At 37.4% G+C, this 26,347-nt stretch overlaps 1 protein-coding gene across 1 annotated transcript; it reads right to left on the bottom strand.

Annotated features, from left to right (window-relative positions):
• Positions 1-462: 462 nt before the first annotated feature.
• On the bottom strand, positions 463-26,171 carry LOC111863923 (activating signal cointegrator 1 complex subunit 2 homolog). Its single transcript, XM_023850787.2, has 11 exons — positions 26,034-26,171; positions 21,896-21,976; positions 18,281-18,349; positions 16,553-16,657; positions 13,802-13,864; positions 9,262-9,343; positions 7,448-7,525; positions 6,179-6,382; positions 4,172-4,267; positions 2,814-2,897; positions 463-589 (listed from the first exon to the last, which is right to left on the bottom strand). Exons 2-11 carry the CDS (start codon positions 21,972-21,974, stop codon positions 490-492), a joined length of 960 nt encoding a protein of 319 aa, XP_023706555.2. The 5' UTR covers positions 21,975-21,976; positions 26,034-26,171; the 3' UTR covers positions 463-489.
• Positions 26,172-26,347: the final 176 nt, after the last annotated feature.

The following is a 26,347-nucleotide window of genomic DNA, read 5'->3' as shown; positions in this document are numbered from 1 at the left end:
GGTTCAAACCTGGCGGAGGTTGTGGAATATTCAAGGGCGGAAAAATCATGGAACAAGTCTTCCGGGAGGGACTTTTAAGCCGTGGGAACTGTGTGGTAGATTTACGGTACGTAAAAGATCCTCATGATTCTAGGAGACCTATGAGCAAAATTAGGAAAAAATTTCCCGCCCAAGTAGTTTCCAATGCCTACAGTATGTGGGGAAGTATCGGGCACCACTGCTAGTAGAGGGGCCAAACTCATTGGCTGAACGGGGCTGATAGCAAGCACTAGTACCAGAAGGGTATGGCGACTGCTAGAATATCAAAGGGGGACGTACAATATATCAACAACTGGTCGCAGTGCATTGGGAAACCCACCCCCTTCAATAATGAATGAATGAACCCTCTCCACTGGCAGAAAGCTACCAGCATTTCATTTCAGAATAACAACAGTACTGCAAAACCAGTAATTCTCATTAGACATAACATATGGTAACATTCTGAATAACTTACTTATCTTGGTGCTGTTGCGGCTGCTTTAGCAGTGCTCTGATTGCATCCATTTCCTCAGGAGTGTATTGGTTCTGTTCCTTAAGACTATGTGGATCACTGTAAATATTGTGAACTGATATCTTAGTACTCTTGATTATTACATATCTACACTTAAAAGTTCACAAAATGCACTCCCAGACAGTTTGCTAGGTAAACCCACTGTAATGAATTTTGTTACTAGTAAACAAAATTTTAAGAAATTTTCAGCAGCCGAAAGGATGGCAAAGGAAAAGCAAAGTACACACAGAAAAATTTACCAGTGTCATTTTGTCCACAAGGAACTGCACAGTGCTACATTATTACATACCACTAGTTTTACATTATTCATGGAGAAATTAACAGCAGGTTGAACTCATGGCATAAATGTTACTATTCAGTTCAGAATCCTTTATTGAAATACAGACAGCTTGAATTTTACAGTTTTCAAATGGGTGTAAATCTTGGTCTCTCACCCATAAGAGAATAACATAGATTGTCAGAACAGGATGGTGCATACAGTATTTCAGCCTAATGAGAGTGCATAATGAGGAGCTTCATAATTTGTATTCTTCATCAATACTGTTACAAAAATAAAAAATAAAAAAAAACCTCAGAGATGTGGGTCACATAGTATACATATGAGGGAAGACAAATTCACAGAAATTTTAGTTGGGAAAGTGAAGGGAAGATATCACTTGTATGTGTGTAAAATAAAAGTGAACAGGAGAACTGCGGCATTCTTGAAATAAGTAATATGTTAAAGTCAGTGTTATCATCACATTCTGTGCATTTTGCTAAACAGGCCAAAGTCTGTTACCAGAATTTACAAGTGTGCTTCAATTGGATCACAACACCATTCCAGTTGATATTCTAAAATGAGAGTGTAATTGTAGTAATTGTTGTTGCTACAACTGAACCAAGTTAAAGTTCTATAAAAGATTATTCTCTTTGTGTTCCAGTTGTTAAAATTTTGCAGTTTGAGCATTTTATTTCATATATTTTATGTGCTATTTTTTATCAATGAATGCATACTGGGAAGGTTATGTCAATCTGGACACCTGCACACATTATAAAATCATTTACTTTTTGGACATTATCGCTTACCCTGCTTTATACAAAAAGAAGAACACCATTTTAGAAATTTGACTCCATCTCCGTCCTCATGTAAATGCCTACTCTGTTGGGCCCAATCAAAACAACTAATCCCTATCTCTGGACCTATTACAGAAAACTGTTTTTAAATAAGGAACAGGATGATACTATTGAGTTGGGCACAACAACAAGGTGTCCCCATCATGATACCGGTCGGAGTGACGATGGCCTGCTGAGAAATGGAGGCACGTCTAGAAGAAAAGCCGGCCTCAGTGGACATGAAACCTGATGCAGAACAACGAGAGGTACCAGTGGATGCTGAATAATGCCAGTCGGAGAACCGAAAGAGAAAAGGCGTAGGGACCGAAACAAGCGATATATGAAGAATTTGACACATGAGAAAATTGTGGACCCCAGAAGAAGTTGGCTGTAGCCCGCTATGTGGAAGTGGCATGACAGAAGAAAACCAGTAGGAAGGTATCCCATCGCTCAACAGTGGTACGACGGAGAAATGTCTTCAAGAAGGAAACTATCCAGGGAACCTTCGGATGCCGGAGAAACGAATTGGCCATCGACAATTGTCTACACCTTCTCTGCAAGCAGCCTTATGACAAGTCTCAACCACTGCAGGGTACCCATAGCAGCATAGAGAAATCAGTAGTGGGCATTGTTGCGCCACGGTCTCGTACATTATCCAAAATTTGACTTGGCAACATATGTTGTTAAATTCGGTAAACATACGCAGGAAGAGCAGATTTAACACACTCTCAGAAGCTCTGAATGCACCTAAATACATGTATGACTCTGTCTTCAGTAGATATCAGCATTTTAGACATGATGTCTACAGGGTTTGTTTCTGGAAGTAAAATACATTATGTTCTATCACCGTAGATCCTGCCAGTAAACTTCCGCATTCTGCTTACAGCTAGGAGTAACATACTTCACCATACCCACATAAAAGCACAATTAAAAGTCATTCTACCACAGTTATTCTCAAATCCCCACACAATTTCTCCAGGTTGTATGTACTGCATCAGATATCTAATAACTTGTACCTTGTTAAATTATTGTTTGCCTAAACTCTAATATTTTTGTACACTCAGATGAAGCAAAATTCAAACAGTATGCACTTCGAGCTGCACTAAACATTATAACTTTACTGATCTTGTTCCAAAGTCATCATCATGATTAGGAAAGTAAGTGTACTCACAGGCCTATTGGACCTTCAGGTTTCTTCTCCTGTTTCTTCTCCTTCTTACTTGGGTTTACAACCAAGGGTGTTGAGGCTGCCTTCCTGTGAAAACAAATCCTTAATACATACTGTAATAATAATCTTCAATAAACATACAAATGACAAATTTACCCATGTACATGGAATGCAATACTGGGTCACTGTCATCTGCAGTGGAAAACACATCTGATATGCACACAATCTGTAACTACATTGCTGCGGATTTTAATATTCTGGCCTCTCACTGTCTAGCTAGGGTGGAAGTGGAGGGCCACATTTCTGCTGACAGCACCAAAATGGTGGGATCTGAATTTTGCTCCTGAGGATAGGATGACACTGAAGACAATGACTGGCAGAAGGGTCCTACAGTTTCATGTGGTTTCTGAATCATCCTGAAGCCTAGCATTTCTAATGTTTTCAAAGAATTTATTTTGTCAGAGGTTAGAAAAGGAAAGGCATTATCATGTTAACTGTCTCATATGAAGGAGCGCGTCTGTTCTTCAGAATTCTGCATTAAGCTGTGGGGTAAGAGCAACACACTTAAAATGCTACAAGCTGCATTTGCAGATGAAACTCTCAGCTGTTGGGACTTATGTATGTAAAATACATCCAAACTTCTGTACAAGGCTGATGCACAGTTCAGTCACCCCTTTACAATCACGAAATCAGTCGTTACTTTCAATACAAATTTTATGAAGATGTTAGGATGACAATTTATGTATCTATGCCAGAACTTGTAACACATTACAGAAACTCTTCATCAGGAATGAGCATCTCATGGTTCTGCACACTTCATATTTGAAACATGGTGATCTTTTGGTGATTCACAGATTGAAATGTATCCTAAATGGAAGACATTTGTGGAATTGTTAACAATTATTTGAAGTGTGACACAGGAATCCAAAATCCTCTCAGAAAAGTACTGGGAATGTGTCAACAAAGGCAAGATAGCTATGATACCATGTTCAAGTACTGTAGGTTGAACATACTATGAAAGAGATACATATGATTACAGTTTTGAGTTTAGTTTCACTCCTGAAAAATCAGTTCCTGAATCTTTTCATGAAACCTTATACACTACCACAGGTGGAAGGTAAAACTGGTGGGACCATGTGTAGGCAAGGATAATCTGGCCTGTGGGGTGAAATGTGAAAACCACTAGGGAAAACAAAAATTTATGTTTCTCAAATACTGAAATGTGCCCAACGTTTTATTTTATGCAGTAAGCCTTTCCACGGGCAGCAAGGTAACAGCACTTAATTTTAAAATAAAAACAGTGCTCCAAAACCAGTAATTCTCATTAGACATAACATACGGTAACATTCTGATTAACTTACTTATCTTGGTGCTGTTGCGGCTGCTTTAGCAGTGCTCTGATTGCATGTAATTCCTCAGGAGTGAACTGGTTCTGTTCCTTAGGACTACGTGGATCACTGTAAATATTGTGAACTGATATCTTAGTACTCTTGATTATTTACATATCTGCACTTAAAAGTTCACAAAATGCACTCCCAGACAGTTTGCTAGGTAAACCCACTGTAATGAATTTTGTTACTAGTAAACAAAATTTTAAGAAATTTTCAGCAGCCGAAAGGATGGCAAAGGAAAAGCAAAGTACACACAGAAAAATTTACCAGTGTCATTTTGTCCACAAGGAACTGCACAGTGCTACATTATTACATACCACTAGTTTTACATTATTAATGGAGAAATTAACAGCAGGTTGAACTCATGGCATAAATGTTACTATTCAGTTCAGAATCCTTTATTGAAATACAGACAGCTTGAATTTTACAGTTTTCAAATGGGTGTAAACTTGGTCTCTCACCCATAAGAGAATAACATAGATTGTCAGAACAGGATGGTGCATACACTATTTGAACCTAATGAGAGTGCATAATGAGGAGCTGCATAATTTGTATTCTTCATCAATGCTGTTATGGAAATAAAAAAAAAAAAAAACTCAGAAATGTGGGTCACATATTACACATACAAGGGAAGAGAAAAGCACAGAAATTTTAGTTGGAAAAGTGAAGGGAAGATATCACTTGTATGTGTGTAACATTAAAGTGAATAGGAGAATTGGGGCTTTCTTGACATAAGTAATATGTTAAAGTTAGTGTTAGCATCACATTCTGCAAACTCTAATGCAATACCCTTGGATAGGAGGCTGGATGAGTTCCAGAGCCAAAACAATAATCCCAACCCAACAACAGCTGCTCATTCCATAACCAATCCTCTCAAAAACTGTAACAGAATCAAAAGGATGATGGTATATGGCAATAATCATGATTTGTATACAGGACACTGTTCCTGTCATATGCTTTTCCAAACAACATTCTGAAAACTTCACCTGTGCCACCTCTGTCACCACCGCCTCCTTCTTCCCCTTCCTCCCTCAAGCATTATGCCCCAAGGCTCGTTGTGGTTCCTGACGTTTGGCTTTCTACTTTTCTGGGTCATCCATAGCTTTTTAGTCCCTGAAGTTTACAGTCCATCATCTGTCTGGGAATTTTATTTTCAGTCATGCACTGTACATGGTATCTCCAGTTCTCTGTTTCAACTTCAAGCCTACAAATACTGTCCACCAAGTAGGCATGCTAGAGGAAGGCTTAGAAGAAGACAGGAGACATAATATTAGAAGCCAGAACAGGCAATTCACCCAATCCATGAAATGATGATGACCTGTTCCCATCACTAGACTAAACGGACAGGAAACCCTTTCCACTGTCAACATCTGATGACATAATGAGATCCAATTTCCAAAGCAAATGATATGGGAAAACTTAGGATGATGGATAATGTACAAGATGTTAGCCATATCTGAAGCTGGGTGATTATAGTAGTAGTTCAGAATTTACAAGAGAAAGAAAAGAACCCCTTTCAGCATCAAACTGACAAGACTTTCACACTGTGAACTCTGCTGTAGGCCTCGGTACAGGCAGGTATGGAACTTTGAATACAAACCAAATTATACATATCTTCAGAGATACCGCGTTTTTGGACTTTGTCCATAATCCGGATTCTAAATAGATAAGCGCGATTTACTCCATTGATGACGCTAGTAGTAGACACTATTAGTTTTCACTAGTTGTCCTTTCTATTCCATGCTTTGGGATTCATGGACTTGGTTATTAGTTTGGTTTCGTTGCATTAAAAATAAAGGTCGGGTGATTGAGGTGTCTTTCCTCACCTGAGGACAAAAACAGATTCAGTTTCTGAAATGCTGTCTTTTTTCTTTTTTCAGTTATTTAGAATCCGGACGATGGACGAAGTCCAAAAACCCAGTATCTCTGTGTGTTATACACAGTCGTCAGAACCCTATAGTATCTACTTACACATACCTTCCTTGGCCTTGCCCACGATGCTGGAACTGCTGATCATTTTGGTGAAACTGACCGTGAGGTTGCTTTTGAGAGAAACCCCCCTGGGGGCTTTGATGTTGCATCCTCATGTTTTGCTCTCCAGCCCTGTGGCCAAATTCAGGACCACTATCACCTTGCCTGCGCCTGTCCTGGGAGCTATGATCATTCCCAGCAACCTTGCTCCTGGAACATGGATCAAAATCTTATCCCCACCTCCTTCACTGTACTGTGGGAACTTCTGAAATCTCATGGGACCTTTCTGCAACTTGTCTTGATGAAAGAATTTCCTTTGGAAGCCCCCTGATTTGAAATCATGGTCAGCTGTCTCAAAATGTTCTGCCTTTCCTTGGTACTGGTTATATGAATGCTTTCCTCTATACACTCAAGTGCCAAAAGTCATGGGATAGCAGTATGTTGATTTATTTTTAAGTGGCGCCACCATCCCTTGACGGCTTGGGAATGCCCAGAGCAGTATCAGTTGTGAGGTGTTCTCTTGTGAGTCAGGTTGAACACTGGCCAGTCTGCTCATAGCAAGCCGACGTGAATTATCGGAGTTTGAATGGGGCATGATAGTGGGTGTCAGGCAAATGGTACATTCCATTTCCGAAGTTGTGCGGTCATTCGTCATTCAACATTCCTCAATCCACGGTGTCACGTGTGTACCAGGAATACCTTGTGGAAGGAATTTCCACCCACCGTGGACAGTGCAGTGGCCGACATTAACATTAAACGCTTCCATGAGTTTGGGATTTAAAATTATTTTTATGAAGTAACATAGTAGCAGCCTAGTTAGCACAACTACATTTTATGTTTTCCTTCAACACGTTACTTCACTAATTATTCCAACAAATTAAACTTTGTGCTCTAAGTATATGGAAAACTTTTCACAATATTCTGGAACCTCAGAAACACAGCACCTGATACTCAGTTTCATAGCATGCACGAACACAGTGCTGCAAGAAGGAAGTGAATGGAACAGAGCATGTTCAAGGGAATTAATGAAAAGTGTGAAGGGGCATGAAATAATTAAATATATATCAAATTAGCACAAATCAAACCTACAGCCCCAAGAATCAAATTTCCAGTGCTAATACAATGGAACAATGTCTCCACTCAGACTGTTTAGTATGCACTTTCTGAGATATTTACAGTGTGATAGCTTCTTTATGATGGTTTGCTTCTAGTTTTCCTTTCCCAAAATGCTGTTGCTAAATCATGTATTTTCCCATAAATCATAACTTGACATACCTGTGACTACTACCACCATGACTGCCTCCTTTACCTCCTCCTCTGTTGGATGGCTTTCCTGGTTTTCCTTCTTGAATTCTGAAAGCACGATATCTAACTTCACTACCAGTTAATACTTTTAGATACATCAGGAAAGGTCTCACAAACTTCAAATTGGAAAAAAAAAGGTCCGATTCTTTAATACCAATGTAAAATGGAAAAGCATAAACATAATCTAGGTAACTTTGGTACAGAATGAGAATGGTAACCTCTTTTTGCATATGGCTGATATGATAGTTTCAGAGAACCAAGAGTACATGGCTTATACAATTTTAAAATCTGTTTATACCCCCATGTTCTTAAAGTGTAATCATTCCAAATTCCAACTTCAGAAAGTATTCAAATCTTTCGGTTTTACACCTCACTCACTCTCCAGAACAAAATTTGAACATGCTATTTTTCTGGTATGACAGGAAATATTATGCTGAGACTCTGTTCTTCAAGTCCATAATTTTTTGGAACAAAAACTGTGGATAATACTATATAATCATACTTTATGATTCATCACGTCTCAATGATACATCTTATGATTTTTAAGGTAAAGTTGTCCCCGTGCTTAATTAATTAAGCACCAGGCCATAAAAGATGTACAGGTAAATGGTTGTACAGTCCCTTCATTCCTGACCTCAGCAAAGAGTGAGTGATCAGCTTCACTCCAGGATAAAAAGCCCTGTTCCAAAAAGATTAGAGGCTGAAAGGACCATAGACACATTAAGGACACTACAGAGACAAATCTCTCGTCCCTGCTAGGGAACTGAAGCCTGAATGTTCAGCCCAGAGTCCAGCACTCTGTTAGCTCCTTATTGTTTTGAGAATGTAAAATAATCAGCACGCTGTATTCTACCAGCATCTAGTACAAAAACTCCTTACTGGCAACACTAGTGTCCCTATGCAGTTAGTCTAGAATTTTTCTGATCACATCATATACTTGTACATACTGCCCATACTGCCTACAGACACAATACAGACCATAATTAACCTTCACTGTTGTGAGTCACACAAGTGTGATGGAGCGTGCATGGATTCAGCAGGAACAGCATCACACTATATACAATATACCTACCTGTCATTACCTCCAAGCTAAAATCCAACAGCCAGGACCATAGTAGTGGGATATTGAAATCCCCTATTCACAGGCATTAAAAGTTAATCTTATTAATGGGTACCATATTATAAAGTACATGTACGTGTGTGTCACCACAGCCTCCACCGATCTGCCTGCTAAAATAACAACCATTCATGACATTAGCCAAAATTTGCATTAATGCTGAACACTTGGGCTGTAATGCCACATAGACTGGGGTAGAAGTTCTCCAACATTTTGGAGATAAATACTGTCTCTATCTTCAGAGTTTAAGAGTAAGACAAACATGAAGCCAGCAAGGAGGCATGTTCCTCCAACATGTTGATTAACTCCTGCTGACTACAAAGCACCCAATCTCAGAAGACAGTATGCTTCACAGTCACCCCTATGGGAACCTCAAATCCAACATTCTGTAACTGATTCTCAGTAGTGTCTCCAGTAGACCACCATCCACAGTATTTCTAACATTGCTCCAGTACCAATGGCACAGATGCAGCTTGTCCCAGAGTGCATGCCTTGGCACTAGATGCATATGAACTGTGTGAACCTTCGTGCACAAAATTTGCAAACATTACAAATCTTTTCTCATAATTACTTAACTGAAAATTATCAACATTTTCATTAGAAAGAACAAGATCTGCAGATCAGAATCGCTGCAAACAGTTTAAGAATGATATGCAAACATTCTTACCGTTTAGTTCCACGCATAATCTTCAGTTCCTCTAACATTTCAAGAAGCCTCTTCTGTCTGCCTGTAAATCCTGATGCTTCTCCTGCAGAGAAAAACAGAATTTCTACCTCTTGTAAAATCTACAAACAGCTCTACAAAAACATGATTTCACTGTCTGCTGCGTGGTAATGGCTTGATGAACATGTTTCTGTGGCATTGGATTTGCAAGCAACAATCAAAGACACTGTTGGAAACAGATTTTTTTATACAGTGTGGTCAAGGCTATACAGTGACAACCATCCAAGTAGGATATTAGCATCAAAGCAGATGAGTATCTATTGTTAGCAGCCATTACCAGGCAATTACTGGCAAAGACACATATCACTTATATGTGTTGCAGTACAGTTATTTTTAAAGTGCAAAGATTCATTAAACTGCTGTAGTTACGAGTTATAAGTGTTCAATAAATTCAATTACCAATCCAAACTCCATCTTGATTTAGCCAAGGTGGCTCTTTTTTTACCACTGTCCAGTGTTTTTCGGATGTCAACCGGGATGCTAAAATGTACTGGCTTTTTGCTTTGACACAACAGTATTGTTTTTCAAAGTGCAGGCCTAACTTTCTTTTCAATTTTTTACATTTATGTATGAAATAATGTAAATACATATTTGTGTGGAAAAAATGTGAGGAATTGACAACAAAGAATTAAGTTCATCCAGTTACAAGCCATTTCATTTTACAATGGCACATTGTTGTGTATAAAGAAATTGAACGCTGCTTCCAATCATTCTGCAGTTTGCGCGGGAATGACTCGTGTCTTGTTTAGGGCAAGTAATGTAAGTGCATATTTAGTGCAGATCTTCAAGCTGAATATCCATTCACTGAAAAACTGTTTTTGACTCACATATTCGGTGCAATATGTGTTCCTCTTGTTTCAACGTTAGTGACTGGGGTGGGGGGAATTCTGATATTAACACTTTGCGGACCGCGCACCCTTTAAAAGGTTTTTCGCTTTTAAACATGGCGGACTGTTCGCGTGTAAACAGGTTTTTAAAACACGGTAAGTTGCAACACACTATACATCTCTCTGGCTCCACCTAGCTAGCACATAGCTGCTTGCAGCTGCATTATAAGGCTCTAGAATGTCTGCTGACCAATCAGTTACTAGACCTCGCTGTAACTCTATGCCCCTGCAAAGGAAAATAAATGCCTTTATTTCTTCAAGCTTTACGTAGCAAGCTGTCAGTCAGTAGTTCAATATGGATCAAAGACCAAAGCGGTTGACACCCAAGCGATTTCTTGGAGAACAAGAAATATCTGACTTCTTCTCCGATGAGCTATCTGACGTCCCTTGTGAGTCTGCTAGTGACAGCGACTCACAATCTGATAGTGAGTGTGGCAGGGGCGAACAAAAAATTGTGACCACAGAAAGTGAAAGTGAAAGTGACCATAGCTCCAACGAATGTGCGGGTAGCAACATTGCGGGGACAGCCACATGGGGAAAAGTAGACAAAACGCCTGCTTTGGGACAGTTTACTAGAAATCCAGGGGCAAAGCAAATTCCATCGGACCCAACACAAGTGTCTGAAGTAGTGGAACTGTTTTTTGGAGATAGTTTCTTTGACATGTTATGTCAGGAGACTAACAGATCCTATCTCCAACACCGTGAACATTATGACAGAAGTTATAAGGCATTGAAGTGGGTGGATGTCACTTCAGCAGAAATGAGAAAATTTTTTGCTATTATTTTTCTAATGGGCCATACAAGGAAGGATAATCTGAAAGAGTATTGGTTAACAGATCCATTTTAGAAATTCCAATTTTCGGCAAACTAATGAGCCATAAGAGATTTCAGCAAATTTGGTGGTGTTTGCATTTCAGTGATAATGAACTGCAATTACAATCAACAAGCAGGCTTTTCAAAATTCAGCCCTTATTGAACTATTTTGTTCAGAAATTTCAGACAGTTTATAAGCCAAATCAAAAACTGTCTTTGGACGAATCTGTGATTCCTTGGAGGGGAAGGCTTCGTATGCGAACATATAATCCTGGGAAACTTACAAAGTATGGCCTACTTGCTCATGTAGTTACTGAAAGCACTTCGGGCTATATTGGAAATTTAGAAATTTATTCTGGTGAAGGAAAGAAATTACAAGAAACTATTCTTTCTGTTTTGGAACTCTGTCTTGATCAAAACTGCCATGTCTATCAAGACAATTAGTATAACAGTGTGGCAACTGCAGAACCCCTATTTTTGAGAAAAGTACGTGTTTGTGGAACAATTAGGGTGAACAGAGGCCTTCCTCCAGATCTGAAAGAGGAATGTAAATCCCTGAAACATGGTGAAACCACATTCAGGAGGAAGGGGGATATTCTTCTTCAGTCCTGGAGGGATACTCGTGTTGTGAATATGATTTCCACAATTCACAATTCGAGCATGGTTGATGTCCAAAGGAGACATGGACAGGTAAAGAAGCCTGTTTGTATTTCCGAGTATAATATGTTCATGAAGGGAGTTGATAGAGCCGATCAGTACTTGGCCTATTATTCTCTTCCTCGGAAAACAGTAAAGTGGACAAAGAAAGTTGCCTTGTGGCTTATAAATTCTGCCATTTTCAATTCATTTTTGGTTTTCAAAAATCTAAACCCTAAAAAAAAATTGAAATACAAGGCATTTCTGCTGAATGTGGCAAAAGCCTGGGCTACAGACGACACAGTGGCAGCAGAACCGGCAGCAGACACAGTCTTAGTATGACCGGGGCTGTCTACTCCCACCCCATGCAGGCCTCATTCTGACCCCCCTGGGCGACTCTCAGGTGATATGCGGAAACATACCCTCACGAAAATTGTGAAGAGTGAACATTTCAAGGGGAAGCAGCCTTCTAGGCAATGCCGTGTTTGCGCAATTCACAAGAAAAGGAGTAGGACTGCCTACATTTGCAAGTTTTATGTAATGCCACTTCACAGAGAGGAAGGTTAGAGAAATATCACACCCTCAAGCACTTCTAGAAGCATTGGTAAGTATTCTCAAAAAAATTTAGTTCATAAAATTAATTACGAGATTTGTATTAATTTTTAAAGTGAACAGTGAACAAGTTAGGGTAGTAGGTATAAAAATGCCGGTCCGCAGGGTGATTTAAATATTTAAATTGCCGGTCCCCAAAGTGTTAAAAATCATCTAAGAATCAATACTCATAGGACCTTGAGAATCAGCACATCCAGTTCTATATTAATTTTAAGTGAAGGTTTAAAGGAACTGAAGTTAGCACCTATTATGGGAACATTCGTATACTACATAGCGCAACACGATCAATCTTTCAGATCCATGGGCTGTACCTCTACATTGATTCAGTGTGTCCTCAAGCCAAAATTTACTTGTGCTCACACTAAATCAGAGACGACTGTTTTAAACATGTTAACAACCTTCACACCCTCTGAACTTCAGTCCAACATAACAAAAAGCTAATTTCATTTCAGTTATTCTTGATGCATCAAACCATAAAAATACAATAATTTTCCAGTACTCATCAGATACGTTGAGCCTTCAAATGGGAGTCAAATTAATGTGCTGGAACAGTCGGCCTGGAGAGTCCAGAAACTGTGTAAGTGAACTTTCAATGAACTCTCTGAGCAGTATAAACAGAACAGATAAAATTGTCTGTCTGTGCTGATAATACCAACTGATATTTTGGAAAGGCTTAAGGTGTCAACATTGTACACATTATTCATAGAACTATTCAAAAATCAACTGATGTGCTTACTGTTGATACTGAAGGCATCATTTTGAAAATCTATTCCTATTTTTACTTGCACACCATCAGACTTGAATACCAGAAAGAATTTTGAGTGTACAAACCAAGAGTATAGAAAAATCTTTGGTTACAGTAAAACAAGATGGCTTGCCCTACTCCCTACTGTTGAACAGCTTCTAAACATGTATTTGCCTCTGAAATGCTTTTCTGAATGTCAAGATAAGCATCCATCTATAATCAAGGTGTTTCCTGAAAACCCTATGCCAGATAATTGGCTAAACTTTGTGCAGAATCATCAATTTTTCATGCAGTAGTTAAAAAAGTACAGGATCAGACAATCACAGTTTTAAAAGTTATTGATATGTTACACAATTTGAAAAACAACTTAGCTTCTAAGTTTGATGATTACAGAAGAGAAAAATCTCTCACCACTGCAAGGAATCAAACCCCAGTCATCCAGCCCATAACTAATCACAATACCGAATTAGCTATATACTGTTTTTATTATTATTATACATACCACATAAACACATACAAATATCTCTTAACGAGTCTGTGGGTGCCATGCTGGTCAGTGTTCTGAAAATACATTTGGTAGTACAACCTTCATACCAAGTTTTTTTAAGGCAGCCACGTGATTTAGAAATCACACATGCACATCCCTGCCACAAGGGTGTTATCATTTGGTAACTGTGGGGTTATTCTTTTAGAAACCTGCTTTTTGTTGGAGCCAAGTTAAAATTGCTAAGTTATCATTCAATTCATTCTGTTGGGACAGAATGCAGGGCACGTAAAACTCGTAACTTGCCTCCTGAAACCTGAGAACCCCGATCCTTCATCAGCTGATCCATGCGATGATTTAATTCATCCACTGAAATAAAAGCAATTACACATAACTACACTTTCCACCTGTCTGAAAACATGGTTGTTATTTCAATTATTATTCACACTGATGTAGTAGTATCAATAGTAGTAGGCGTAATCTCATTTAGATTAGCTGATCCCTCTTGATGAGACTTTAAGTTTTATTCATATCATATTTCATTTCTAAGTCAGTGCCATTCTGTTCACAAATGTATAACACTGACTGATCTGTGATTGAACCCAGACCCTTGTAATGAGAGACCGGTAACTACCTATCTGAACTATGGTATGTCCTTATTTTGCATGGTAATTACATGAATTTACATTTTCAGTATGAAAGAATGAAATGTAAAGCAAATGCCAGTAAATATTACTGAAAAGAAATTTTATGAAAATGAATGAGGAACGAAGGTTTCTATCTTCTGAGATATATTACTGTGTAGCCAGTTGAAAGTCAATCAACATTTTGGAGGAACATGTCTCCATCTTTGGGAGATGAGGAATAAGCCAAGCAACCAACCACCCTGAAGCAGGTAGCAAGCAGAGATTGGAAGCAACATGTTCCTCTGAAACAGTGGCCGATTTTCAACGGATTATATGGTGCTATATCCCAGGAGATACACATCTTCACACGCTGTGAGGACATCACATCCTACACGCAGAAGAATGTTTCAACTATGCAACAAGTATTAAATAAATATACAAGATACACACAGCATTTCTAAGTGTTCATGTAGGTCCTTGAAATGGTTAGATGTTTGATGTCACTGTAAGATAAATTTGGGATATTTCAAATGCGAAATAACAGCATCTCCATTGTAGTCATGCACAGGAAGTGCGTCAAAGTAATTTTTTAAGACTGATTCCAAAGTTATTAGCTTCCTTTACACTAGACAATTCTGAAGGTTTCTGCCAACAGTGTATTACACTCAGGATTACTGACTTTCTGGATTTCGTTCTTTCTCTAGTATTCTGGAGGAACACATTTCATCAACGCGATCTGTTTCCATCCCAGCTGAAAGGACATGGAGACACCCACTAGGTTGGGTATGTCAGAAGGAGTTATCTCAATTACAAGTCATGGGCCTCAATGTGTCCTTTCAAAATATCAGATGACAGATCAAGTACAGACACTCAGTAATGACTCTATACTGTTGCACGAAGATATGAAGTTTTCAGTACACTAGATTACAGTGATACAAGATAAAACCTGTCAGCACATTCACCAAAATCTAATAATGTACATGAAATAATGCCATATTCTTATTTCCTACATTAAAATCAAATGTATCAAACTAAATAAATGTGAACAGCTTTAAGTCACTTTTACACGACCCCCCCCTTTTTTTTGTTTTGTTTTTGTTAAAATGCAGTCTTCTGGGTCATAACGCATGTACTTTTATTGGTAGTGACAGAAGTTCTGGAGGAACCTTCATTTTCTACCCTAAAGACTGAAGCAGCAAGTTCCTCTTAACTACTGGTAACCACCTATGAAACTACACGGTGTCATATGACCAATTTCCTCTGCTGTGAGAATCACAAATTTCACCATTTCTGTTTTTAGTTGGACAATAATTTTTAAAGAACAGTTTTGTTATAAACAAAAGAAAACTTTATTCATCCACACATATTTAATGTCACTACTAGATACAACATATGTCTATTTTTTCTATGTAGTCCCCACCGTGATTCAGGCATTCACACCCTGTGCATTGTGCTGCACAAGCTTGATGATCTCCTCGTCACAGAAATCAGCCACCAGTCCATTTAACCAATCCGTAACCATTTCTTTTGCTTCTCATCAATTGCCATCCATTTTCCACCCAAAACTTTTTCATTTTGGGGAAAAGATGGAAGTCCAAATGTGCTAGGTCAGAACTGTAAGGGGGGATGGTCAAGGTTTTCCCAACCAAACTGCTTCCACAACTTTGTTGTTTTTTCTGGTCATGCGTTGTCATGAAGCACACTCCACTAGTGATTGTGCTTCATTATGCATATCTTTCCTTCCCCCATTAAACAAATGACACCACTTATGGATATTCCTCTTGTTCATAACAGCTTCCCCATATACTGTGACAAGCTGACGAAGGATTTCAGAAGGGTGAATGTTTCTTGTGTTCAAAAACGGATCACTGAACCCACTTCACAATCAGAGGGATTAGTGACTGACACAGCAACCAATTCACTGAAAAGCTCAGAAAACACTGGAGATGTGGCAGAGGGTCTGATGACAGCTCTTGAGCTTCAAAAACCTCTGGTTAATGACCTGGATATGCAGGATGCACAAATGTTTCTTACTTTAAAAATGACCCTCATAGTTTTCTGGGTGGTTACACATGGTAGTTTGGAGCAAACATGATGTTGTGCTTCAGGGTCTAAGAGTACACAAAGCAAGAAACCAGCACCAGTAAGTGGCAAGCTGGGAGACAACACATGAATTATTTTGGTAATTATGATGATATTATTATATTACACAATGTAACGCAATCATTACTTTACATTCAACTCTAATCATGGGGATATTTTCCAACAAAACAGTGGACCCTCTCCTAACTACACAGTGTTACAACCCACAAGACTGTACTTTCAATAATCATAGATATGAAAACCACAAAGTCAAAATTTCTGCCACTGTTCTATAATTCACCAAAATGAATCATGTTAAGTGAGTGTTCATAGCATAAAAAGGTCTTACACTTTGCTTTATACTGCCCTTTCTCCTCGGCAGCTGCGTGCAGCTCAGTTGTTTGCTTGGTGACGTTCTGCTGTAGAAGCTGCATCATGTTATTCACCATGTCCCCTACAAGGAATAACACCTATGTGTTAGTAATCCATAATTCAACCTTACTCAAACAGAACAACAAAAACTGTGTTTGAAAAGAAAGAGCATATTTACACGTACACCCTAAAAAAGGGAAATAAGCAGATAAAAATGATTGGGGTACCTATCCACATTTAAAAATGTTGTATTTATCTGTGTTGTAGCGTTTGTACAGGGTGGTATCCATCAAATGCTCCAACCATTGTTTGCTGGGCAACATTTAGGTAAACACCACCTGAAAGCCGGAATAGCAATGAACAAGCAGAAGTCCGTCTGCCAGGCAACAACTCGCTAAAACTCATTCTCATGTCAACAAAGATTCAACAAGTTTCTGTGAATACAAGGAATCTTGGGATCAACAGGCGTCTCCACTACAACAGATACTGGAGACAAACTGTTCAATGTGGTGGCTTCTATATTAGGTCCTCCCAAAATTATAAAAGAGAGTTCATTCGTGAATTACATTCATTCATTCATAACAGACTTCAGCAGGCAGTTCAGCTGTGAAGTGTTAACGAGGTAAGATTCGTTACCAATCAATGGCTAGCAAGCAGACATCGAAGACTTTATTTTGTGTGCTACAGTTACAGTTTAACTTTGTTCATTTGGGTACATTATTATAATTATTTTCTTCTAACCGCCTCCTTTTCCTGTACTCTCTCATATATGCAGCTTCAGTAATACCAGCGGACATCTTATCAGTGCATGACATCATATATCGGTAGCCTGCCTATAGTCTTGTGCCATCCACTTAGCAGTGGAACTGAATTAGCCGTATTCTTTTACAAACAAATGGTCATATCTCCTAAACCGTAAGCAATGGACCAAAACAGACTGCATTTAATAATAATGTATTGTGATATATCTGCACAATCCATGTGTTCACACAGTTCTTGCCTAGAAACGCGCCAATAAAATCCGCAACTCTCACGTTGTGCGTGTGCCCCGAGGCCTCTGTGACTCAACAGTTCCTGCACAGAGCCAATACGCCAGAGTATTTCACTCACAATATGTCCAAATCCATCTAAGTGCTTCGCTGAGCAGATTTCCAAGGTAACATAGTCAACAACATGCGGTTATTTAGCAGTGAAGGTATCACTAATCACAAACTGTTACATTTTCCATTATTTATGGACAAATTGCTACATTCTCTCTTACTTAAGGCTTCATTCCATTTGCACCCTGATATAACAACATTTTCAAAGTTAAAAATGGAAATTACATGAGGATCTCTCGTAACCATCACCTAACACTGCCTGTACTAAATGAAAAATGGGATCAGTAAGATTTGTGGCCCATAGTTGGGAAACAAAAAATGTATAAAAAAATGTTGATCAGAAAAGGTAATAAAGTGTGATTAGGTGGACTATATTCAAGATAGATTTCTTGGTAAACATGATAATGAACTTTCAAAAATAAAGAAGTTCTTGATCAGCCGAACATGTGCCAACTTTCCACTGCATCATGGAGTTAGTATTATTTACCATTACGCCTTATCTAATTTTAGACGGAGTATTATAATTTGGGTTGTGTATATCTGGGTCTGCAACCCTTCACATTTTCTAGCATACAGCTTTTTTCAACATTTCTCATACTACTCACTCTCAGACGTAGTAGTGGTGTGAGTCTCACTCAAGACATCGCGCACAATCTGACGTATCCGTTCATCATCTGAAATGAGATGAAAAATATATTTACATTTTATCCATGGAGTTCATATCTTTAAGCTGCACAATAAAATTATATGGTTAATAATACATTACTTTTGGTGCTCAGTCAGTATTGCTTGAAATTTCATCTGAAGATGACACCAATCCTGTGAATTTAGTCACATCCCTGATCATGAGAATTCTCTACCTTACACAACATGAAAATCCAGCCATTCAAAATACTGTGATTCAACAAGTGAAAGAACATACATGTGCTTCTGTTTCACTTCCAGCTGCTTAACAGATATCAGGAATGCTTCATGCTGTTTTGTTCCTTCACTTTAACCCTTAAGATGAACGTGATAAGATCCTCCTGAAGTCAGCTGACTTTTACAAGACTACAAAGTGTTATATCCTATATGATGGAACTATTCAAATGCCAATAGTTCTGTCACCTCAACACTTCACTCCTGTGTCCATGGTTAATCATTTACTGGACTTTGTTGAGACAACCATACCACACTAAGGTCACGAAGTAACACACCATGATAAGACAACATATTCTCTTTTGCAATACACACTATAGAGTTCTTTCCTGTCACTACGTCTTTACAGTAAAATACTACGAACTGCTGGTGTGCTGACAGGCTTGGCTTGGCTTGGCTTGGCCAGAAGGGAGCCTTCAACAAAACTGCTGGGAATTAAATGACACACCACACACACACACTGATCATAATCTAACATCTTGTATCAGTCCACCACAAACATATTCTATACTAGCAAGGTGGAACAAGTAACTTTCTTGTTTGTGAGCCCATACCTTAACCATTATAAACATATTTCCTTGCTAAAAGCACTGAGCCAAAGACTTAAAATAACAAGACATTTCTCATTTTATCACTCACGGGGCTGAGCCCTTCTTGAAAAGTTGTCAATTGCAGAGCTACTCAAGAACTTCCTGGCAGTTTATAGAACCCAAAAGTTTATTACCATGTTCACAAGAGCCCTCCACTGGTGCCTACCCTGAGCCAGATCAATCCAATCCATACCATCCTATCTCTCTAAGATCCATTTTAATACTGTCCACCCACCTACATCTTGGTCTTCCTACTGCTCCCTTTCCTTCTGGCTTTCCCACCAGTATCATACATGCATTCATCTTCTCCCCATTCGTGCAAAATGCCCTGCCCATCTTATCCTCCTTGACTTGATCATTTTATTTATACTTGGAGAAGAGTACAAGTTATGACGCTCCTCATTATGCAGTTTTCTCCAACGTCCTGTCACTTCATCACTTTTCGGTCAAAATATTCTCCTCGACACCCTGTTCTCAAACACCCTCAGCCTATGTTCCTCCCTTAATGTCAGAGACCATGTTTCACACCCATACAGAGCCACAGGGAAAATTATAGTTTTGTATATTCTAGTTTCCTGTTTTTTAGACACCAGACAAGAAGAAAAAGGTTATGGACTGAATTGTAGGAAGCACTGCTCGAATTCAGTTTCTTCTTAATTTCCTCCTGAATGTGTTTTTTTGTTTGTTACAATCATTTTCAAATATCTGAACTGTGCAACATTTCCAAAATATGTTACTTATGTCCATTCAATAACTGGGAGAAATAGTTCTTCCACCTATTCGAAATACTGTGGGAATCTGCAAGCAGATCACCATTCTCATCCCTCACTGGGTTCCTTTTAGATAGGTAACCCTTCTGGAAGTCATTTATTTTGTCTGTATGGGCCTCTATAATGTAGTTGTTCTTACTGTTTGCAAGCTCATCAGTTTTGTCTTTCAGATATTCCCTCTTTTCCTGAAATTCTTGCTAGTTTCATATCTGTTCAGATTAGCCGCATTTATTTCACTTGGATCCTGTAACCACTACAATTTGGCTTGTTTCCATTGGTCAAATAATTCTGAGCCTCCTTCATCGAACCATGGCTTTTCTTTCTTCAGTTCATAATAACCTAGACTCTGTTTTGCAGAAATTTTTATATTCTCTCTAACAGTCCCCAAGCTTTATTAAACATCCACCTCAGTGTCTAAGTTTTCCAAAGTTGAAGACCTAGTTGAGATTTCACCATGATACTGTTCCTTACCCTCTATCTCATTTAATTTCTTGAGATGGAACGTGTCCACATGAACTCTGTGCGGTGTTTGCTTACTCACTGCCAGCCTTTCTCTAACCTTTGCTACCATGAATGATCAGACATCAAGCATACTTGAATACTGTCTTCTGTCTACCAAAATATCATCAGTTTGATTGTGTATCTTCCCATCAGGAGATGTCCAAGTAGTGGGGGTGAAGTCCAGCTGGGTCCACTTGGTACGTCAGCCATTTATTGGCCTATTGTACCTGCCCCGAATGATTATGATGATGGAGAATTTGGTGGAATGAAGATTGGCAGGGTAAACCGAAGTACTTGGAGAAAATCTGTCCCAGCGCCACTCTGCCCACCACAAATCCCACTTGATCAGACCCAGGTTTGAACCCGGGCCACCACAGTGGGAAGCCAGCGACTAACCGGTTGAGGTATGGCGCAGCCCAGATGTCCAAGTAAATTTATGGATGTTACAATATGGGAACATTGTATTTTTGACAGTAACTCCATTATCAATACTAATTTTGTACATGTCCTTTATATCATCAATTTTATCTTCTGCTGGGGCATGGGAATTCACCACAATGATATCACACTAGCGACAGCTTAATATTATGTATGACATCTTATCACTAGTGAACTCTACACTCCTAAATGCTGATATGATTCTCTTATGTACAAAAAAAACTGCACCTAATTCATGTTTCTCATTCCCTTTCCACAGAGAAACATATATTTTCCTGCTGGTTCAGTGTCACTTCCATCCATCTGACCTCCTGTACTCCCACTAAATCTAACTAATATTTTGACATTACTTCTGCCACTGCCCTATATATACTTCTAACATTCCAAGTACCAAATCTCATATCCATTTTCTTTTGCTTAGGTAATCCTCATTTTATAGGAACAAAAATTAAATTGTGAGTGTGTTGAAGTTCTCATCGTGGCATCTAAGTTCAGCATTGTCTTCTAGAACGTGGTGCCATTAGTCTGGCAGAAATTTTGTTTTGGAGAGATGTGTTTTCTCCACCTTTGGAGTTAAGAGTAAGAACAGAGAACTATGTAGCTGGCTTCTTTGATTCAAAGACTTTCAAACCTGCATGCACTGAACACGACTCCAATATATAACACTACTGTCGATGCCACAGATGGTAACCACGAAAAATTTGAGGTGGTCACTACAAAGAAATGTCTTCTGGGATATGACATACTGCAGTCTGGTAGACGTTCATGGATGTTTCTGAGAAAGTTCTGCCTCCATCTTCAAGGAAGAAGAGCACTCTTCTCATGTGTTCTTCCATCCTAAGATCAAGGAAACATATTCCTCTACTAAACTACAGCCTGAAGCTTGTCATTCATCTCCACTTAATTCTGAGGTCTATGTTAATTACAGCTTTATTTAGATTCTCTCAGATGTCTTTCTGGCATGACTCCCAGGCATGTGGAAACTTTAAATAAAATACCTTACCTTTTGACTTTCCTGTATTGTTCATCGCAGCAAGTACCTCCTTTATGACCATCACTGTACTCAATATATTGTCATCCATATCTGCAACCAAATTAACATTATAGTTCTACAGAAATACTGAGAACGGGATGGAAGCAACAGTTTATGAAAGATGTCACACAAAGAACATGGAAAATTTGGATCCTTTGGAAGAAACAAAAATGGAGAGACTTTGTCGCTGTAAGACTAACACAAAGTGTATATGTAGGAGGGGGAATGGTCCTCTAAACAGCACTCAGCACCATTATTCCAAAAAATCAGAATCATCAGATGTAACAATGGTATCAGTTAAAGCAGTAGTGTCTCACAGGCTATCTCCTCCTCCAACTGCAAAATAAGATTCTTGGGATGTTAGAACACAGGCAACACAAACGTGAGTTTAATAATTAACATATGGTAACTCACATCCATAACTCATTCATTTCCTTTATTTTTCACATATCCATAGAGGTAACAAACCTAGGATGTGGAAATGGTCCCTTTGAAATAGATATATCAAGATACACATACAACATTACATGAGTCACACAATCAAAATCACTTATATTAATCGATTAACATAAATAATAATATAAAGTACAAACTGTAATAAGATTTTAATTAATAAACATAATTTAAAAACAACTTACTATAAAACTTGAATTAATACAATTTTATTTAAATTACATATATTAACTGAATTAAATACATTACAAATTTACATACTTATGACCAATTATGTTGATAATATTCATTCATGGAATAAAAAGAATGATGTAAAAACTTCTTCAATGCAGATTTAAAACTTCTCTCATCAGTAGCCAACATTTTTATTGTTTGAGGAAGATGATTAAAAACTTTAATACCTGATATGTATTTACCTTTATTGTAGTTTGTTAGGTTCACTGCAGGTAAATATAAATTATTGAGGGCTCTAGTTTTATATTTGTGAATCTCATTGTTAAAATTAAATAAATATTTATTATTAATTGTGTATAAAAGTAATGAATATATGTACTGAGAGCAGAATGTCATAAATTCCAAATTCTTAAAAATGCCCCTACAAGACTCTGTTGGTCTAGAATTCGTTACAATTAACTTNAATTATGTTGATAATATTCATTCATGGAATAAAAAGAATGATGTAAAAACTTCTTCAATGCAGATTTAAAACTTCTCTCATCAGTAGCCAACATTTTTATTGTTTGAGGAAGATGATTAAAAACTTTAATACCTGATATGTATTTACCTTTATTGTAGTTTGTTAGGTTCACTGCAGGTAAATATAAATTATTGAGGGCTCTAGTTTTATATTTGTGAATCTCATTGTTAAAATTAAATAAATATTTATTATTAATTGTGTATAAAAGTAATGAATATATGTACTGAGAGCAGAATGTCATAAATTCCAAATTCTTAAAAATGCCCCTACAAGACTCTGTTGGTCTAGAATTCGTTACAATTCTAATAACTTTCTTCTGCAATATAAAAACTTTGTTAACACAAGAAGAGCCACCCCCCAAAAAATACCATAACTTATGATAGAATGTATATGAGCAAAATAAATTAGCTTTAACTTATCTAAAGGGACAATATATTTTATATTTCTCAATGCATAACATGCAATGGAAATTTTAATAATGACATAATCAATATGCCATTTCAACAAGAGTATCATCAATAATTAATCCCAGAAATTTTGTCTCAGTCACATTTGTTAAATTTATCTGATCATAGTTAATTTGAGTGGTGATATTACAATAATTCATAGGTCGAAACTTGACATATTGAGTCTTATTAAAATTCAACGTATGCAAATTAGCATTAAACAATGTATTTATATCTCTGAAAGTTTGATTATGATTTATTTCAAAGTTTGACTTATTAGTTTTGGTTACTATAATACTGGAGTCATCTGCAAATAATACCATGTTATGATTTTTATTTATTATTTTAGGTAAATCATTAATATAAAGGAGAAAAAACATTGGTCCAAGAATCGAGCCCTGTGGAACACCGCATCTGTTTGTTTCCCATTTGGATGAGTTGTTACTGTCAATTCTATTACCCAATATAACTCTTTGATATCCATCTGTCAAATAAGATCCTACAAGTGTTTTGAATTTTCGCTCAATTCCATAGAATTCCAATTTATCCAATAATATTTTATGGTTAACACAATCAAACGCCTTGTGTAAATCACAAAAAATGCCTCCCACAATTAACTTATTATTCATCGCAGTTAAAATATAATTTAGCAATGTAAAAGCTGCCTTCTAAGTCGAGTGTGTGTACTAAAACCATACTGTTCGTGTACCAACAGATTATTTCCTTCAATATGAGTAATAAGTCTCGCATATACGAGTTTTTGAAGTTAATAATGATATATGTAGGTCTATAGTTGGACATATTATGAGTTTTCCCTCTTTTAAACAGTGGTTAATAATATTCATAATTCATGAATATTCATTTCATACCTTCCTCTCATTTATGCCCTACCCTTAAAGATTATCACTTACTAAACAGTTTTCTCATAAAAATTTATGCATAGCCATAGGTGCAAGGTCTCGTGCATACTCTTGTATATTTACTTAAATTTTTAATGCAACTCCTGCAGATGGTTTCTGTTGTCTAGTTTCTATATCCTGCTGTGCTCTGGTGTGTTACAACTGGTTGAAAATGTTTCTCGAGTTTCTCAGAAAACAGAGAACTGGATTATCAACAGACTAGATAGTAGGAAAGTAAACTCAAAATGGGCTAAAATAACCAACGGTGTCCCCCAAGGATCCATATTGGGACCATTGCTGTTCATAATTTATATAAATGACTTACCAAAAATATTGAAGTGATGAGTGTGCCCATACTTTTTGCTGATGATGCCTGTGTATTCAAAACCACCACAAATGAAGTATTCAGGATATTGGATGATTGGTTCAAAAAGAATTTAATGTCTCTTGATATAATAAAAACATATTATATAAATTTCAATGCAAAAATTAGGTGTGATAGAGATATGGGAGATCTTGGCACTACTATTATCATGCGCAAATTACACAAAATTTCTTGGCCTGACTATCCAAAATGACATAACTTGGGATGGTCATATACAAGACATAAGTAAAAAATTCAGTATGGCCTGCTATATGATAAGAAATGTAAGACAAATGGTCTCCAAGAGAAGATTAAAAAGCGTTTATTTTTCATATTTCCATTCTGTCATGTCATACGATATAATGTTTTGGGGTAACTCGTCTTATGCCGAAATAGTTTTTAAGTTGCAAAAGAGAGCTGTAAGAATAATGAAAGGATGTGGCTCGAGAGATTCATGTAGAGGACATTTTAAGGATATGAATATATTTCCTTTAAGAACACAATATATACCCACCTTAATGATGTTTGTAGTAAAAAAACAGAAGAATTTTTTATACAAAGCTCACTATGAAATAAATACTAGACACATTAAGGATATACATATGACCCAGGTTAATTTGGCAATATAGGGAAATGGGGTGTATCATATGACTGTTAAAATATACAGTGCACTTCCTGATGCACTTAAGAAAATTTCTAATGATATAGAAAGGTTTAAGGGCAAGTTAATGGAATTTTTGTATTTTAATTCTTGTTATACATTGGAAGAATTTTTATGAGATAATGCTTGTATAATTATATTATATTGAAATTTTAACCAGTATGTTAGTTGACTAAGCTTTCTTGTAAGTAACTTCAATTATCTGTTATAACATATCTTATTTGATTATACAGTTTTAAAGTTGTAAATATTATTATTTGTATTCATTATTACTTTTATCTTATATTGTAAACTGGTTACTGTAATACGACTAATTTTATTCGACTTTTAAATAATTTATCTTAAAATTGTCAATGTCTTACTTATTATTTTCAAGATAAATTTTTATGTGTGATTTATATCTTGTATACTATTAACTTGTTATTTTGACAACTGCTTGATTTCTAAGCATGATGAGTTTATATTTCTGGACGATTTCTATATCTATTGGTTTTTTCAACCTTGTAAGGATTTTATGGAATGTGAATGAATGAAAACAAACTATTTTATTTCAATATTGAATAACATTTGTAAAAAGCACATACTTACTTTCTAACTTCAGCCACAAACTTTTGCGTGCACAACAACCTAGTTACAGCCTTGGATTAGGGACTTCCCGTGAAATATATCACCCACTTGTTACGCCTGCTAGCGCTTGCCACCTCACCGAGACCGCCACGACTTCTCTGATTCTGCGCACATACATGATTGTATCACGTGACACACGTCACCACTAATTTACTTAACAACTTGCCGCACCGCGCAGCACGCATCACCTGTCCCATTATCTCCCCCCTTCCCGCCGATAACAAATGTCGTCATTGAAACGTCACTTCCGAGTTGTGCTGCCCATGAGCAGTAAC

Source organism: Cryptotermes secundus, unplaced genomic scaffold (genome assembly GCF_002891405.2).
Source record: "Cryptotermes secundus unplaced genomic scaffold, Csec_1.0 scaffold1894, whole genome shotgun sequence".
NCBI classification, from domain to species: Eukaryota; Metazoa; Arthropoda; class Insecta; order Blattodea; family Kalotermitidae; genus Cryptotermes; species Cryptotermes secundus.
This window is presented reverse-complemented; position numbering and strand designations above follow the sequence as displayed.

Excerpts from the sequence above, each read along its gene's own strand:
- LOC111863923 (XM_023850787.2), bottom strand. The coding sequence starts at position 21,974 with ATGGATGACAATATATTGAGTACAGTGATGGTCATAAAGGAGGTACTT. Across the intron at positions 6,383-7,447 it reads CATGGTGGTAGTAGTCACAG|GAGCAAGGTTGCTGGGAATG; the intron begins GTATGTCAAGTT and ends TCCATGTTCCAG. Across the intron at positions 590-2,813 it reads CCTGAAGGTCCAATAGGCCT|TGATCCACATAGTCTTAAGG; the intron begins GTGAGTACACTT and ends CAATATTTACAG.